The sequence below is a fragment of the Triticum dicoccoides genome, chromosome 1A (assembly GCF_002162155.2).
Source record: "Triticum dicoccoides isolate Atlit2015 ecotype Zavitan chromosome 1A, WEW_v2.0, whole genome shotgun sequence".
Taxonomy (NCBI): domain Eukaryota; kingdom Viridiplantae; phylum Streptophyta; class Magnoliopsida; order Poales; family Poaceae; genus Triticum; species Triticum dicoccoides.
Window position 1 is genome coordinate 471680915 of NC_041380.1, and position 2531 is coordinate 471683445.

At 40.3% G+C, this 2531-nt stretch overlaps 1 protein-coding gene across 1 annotated transcript in view; it reads left to right on the plus strand.

Moving 5' to 3' along the window:
- LOC119279951 (glycine-rich protein 2-like) overlaps positions 1-458 on the plus strand; it is a 1355-nt gene extending 897 nt beyond the window's left edge. The window contains exon 2 of the mRNA XM_037560999.1: positions 1-458. This exon is cut by the window's left edge and continues 1 nt beyond it. Within this exon, the coding sequence (XP_037416896.1) occupies positions 1-156 (156 nt within the window). The 3' untranslated portion in view covers positions 157-458.
- Positions 459-2531: the final 2073 nt, after the last annotated feature.

Below are 2531 nucleotides of genomic sequence, written 5' to 3' on the forward strand. Positions count from 1 at the left end.
GGCCACATCTCCAGGGACTGCCCCCAGGGCGGCGGCGGCGGTGGCGGTGGCTACGGAGGTGGTGGCGGCCGTGGCGGTGGTGGTGGCGGTGGCGGCTGCTTCTCCTGCGGCGAGTCCGGCCACTTCTCGCGCGAGTGCCCCAACAAGACCAACTAGACGGCTTTGCCCGTCAGATCTGAGTGCCCCGTTCCCCTTCGCTCCTTTTCCTACCGCCTGACTCTGCAGCAAGTCATACCTATACCTATCAGTATTAGTATATGTCGCCGTAGTGTTCCCCGTGCTTCTCGTAGGAAGAAGAATCGACGATGCGAGCTTGGTTCCAGAAGTATTGCTGGTGGCGTGCTGTTCGTTTGAAGTTATCTTGTGTCGTCTGATGGGGACAGACCTTATATCTTTATGTATTGGATTGAATGGACTAAGTTATGCAAGTCAAGTTATGCTGTCTGATTTTGATATCATTGAAACTTGCATGTTCTTTTCATTTTTCCAAAAACAAAAACAGCTGATCGTTTTTCAGTTCGCGCGGATTCGTTTCTCCAGTTGTTGGGTCTTCGTCTGCATCTCAGAGCGTGCTCCTCTGGGCGTCCAGGCTAGAATGTTCATTGTTTAGTAGCATGCTTGAGTGCTATTGTTCAGAGATTAGTATTAGTATATTTGTTCAGATATTAGAATTTTTTCATGCGTCATATTTCAGTCAGATTGTGTTCAGTGCATGAATGAACAGCCCCACTATTTAGATGTGTGTACTGAGATCACAAGAAGTTTTGGAAGCTATGTTTTGCTTACAGTTTCTCTATGCTTTTTGTTCCTTAGTCTGTCAGCTTGCATCATTGTTCAGTATATCGTGGTTTTCATAGATTAACTATCTGTCTTATTGTACAGTCATTTCTCATTTCATTATTCTGTTTGTTATTCACACAATGAGCTCTTGCCTGGCGATGGCTTCTTATGTCCAGTATTTTTCTCATATAGTTTTTCTTTCATAGTCAAGCCCATTCAGCTCAGTATTTTAGCACCTCACTTTTCTTCAGTTTTTCATTCTTCACGAGCGATAAATCACGCTGAAGGCTCTACTTGCACTTCTTTTGGTCTCTCTTTGTCTTGAAGCTCTTATTCAGTTTTTAGCCTTTTAATTCGGCTTCACCAGTTTCTTTGTTCCTTGTAATTTCTGTTTAAAGTTTCTCAAATTTTATCCGTGGCACATAGCATTATTTATTCATATTGCGGTAATGATTATGATCCATCCTTTTGGAAGTGACAAACAAAGAAGCACCCAGAGCTAGACACTTTCTTTTGCATGGTCAATCTTTTTTTCATTTGCATGGTTGGTTTTTGCATTGACGGTGAATTTCAAGTGCAATCAAACTGTAAGTCAGTCACCTTGGTTCATTTTGTACCGATGAATGGAAAACTGGAAATTAGCGTTTGCTTTCTACTCCCTCCGTTCCTAAATATTTGTCTTTCTAGAGATTTCAACAAGTGACTACATATGGAGCAAAATGAGTGAATCTATACTTTAAAATATGTCTATATACATCCGTATGTGGTAACCATTTGAGATCTCTAAAAAGACAAATATTTAGGGACGGAGGGAGTATGAAGTAGGGCCAGATGGCTTTTTCTCTCTAAAATTGACTGGCAATTGCATTTGTAGCCATGGAACACACACCTTTGCTGATAGTCCAAGTAGCATACTTTTGTTAGCTATTCAGAAAAGATGTTGCTCTATTTCTATCTCATCAGTATTAGTGTGTGTTTCTCATCAGTATTAGTGTGCGTTTCTTCAGTCTTTTCTCTGTCAGTGTTTAGATTTCAGTGCTATATCAGATACATCTTCACCAACGCAGCATTTTATCGAACATGCAAGTCTATCTAGCTTTTTTTCTTACATTTTGGCCTCAAGAATTTGTGCCGCTATGTTTTCTTTTTCCAGAGATGATCACGTGTATGTAGTTTACCGTGTGCCTATTTAGTTGTAGTGTCAAGTGGCAGGTCATTGTGGGATGAATGTTTCTTGAGTATGATCTGTAGTAGACTATTAAGAATCCTGAAATCTTGGATTGTGGTGGCAAATTAGTACTCTGCATGTGTATTAATATGAAAGTAGACTTGTCAATTTAATTTCAATTGGTGATGCTTATCATGTGCATTCTGAGATCAACAGCCGATGGATCTTGAATTCCAGGGCCTAGTTCTGAATCTGTTACATTGGCCAACGAGCTCAGTGAGTTACATGTCAACAATTTACTCTAGCATGGTATATTTGAACTTGGCTGGCTGGGCAACTTGTACCGTTTATATGGTTTTGTATTTCTTTTTGCGAATATATTTGGTTTTGTATATACATGACCTGATTTTATATGCTTGGCTGAAAGTTGCACTGGTAAATTTCATGTTGCTTGTTTCTCAAGAGTGTTGTCTGGAGGTTTGGTTATTTTTTTTTTTGAAACGGGCAAAAGATTTGCCGCATATATTAATTAAGAAGGAGAAGAATGTTTTGTTACAGGCCCGCAACTACAAGGATTTTACTC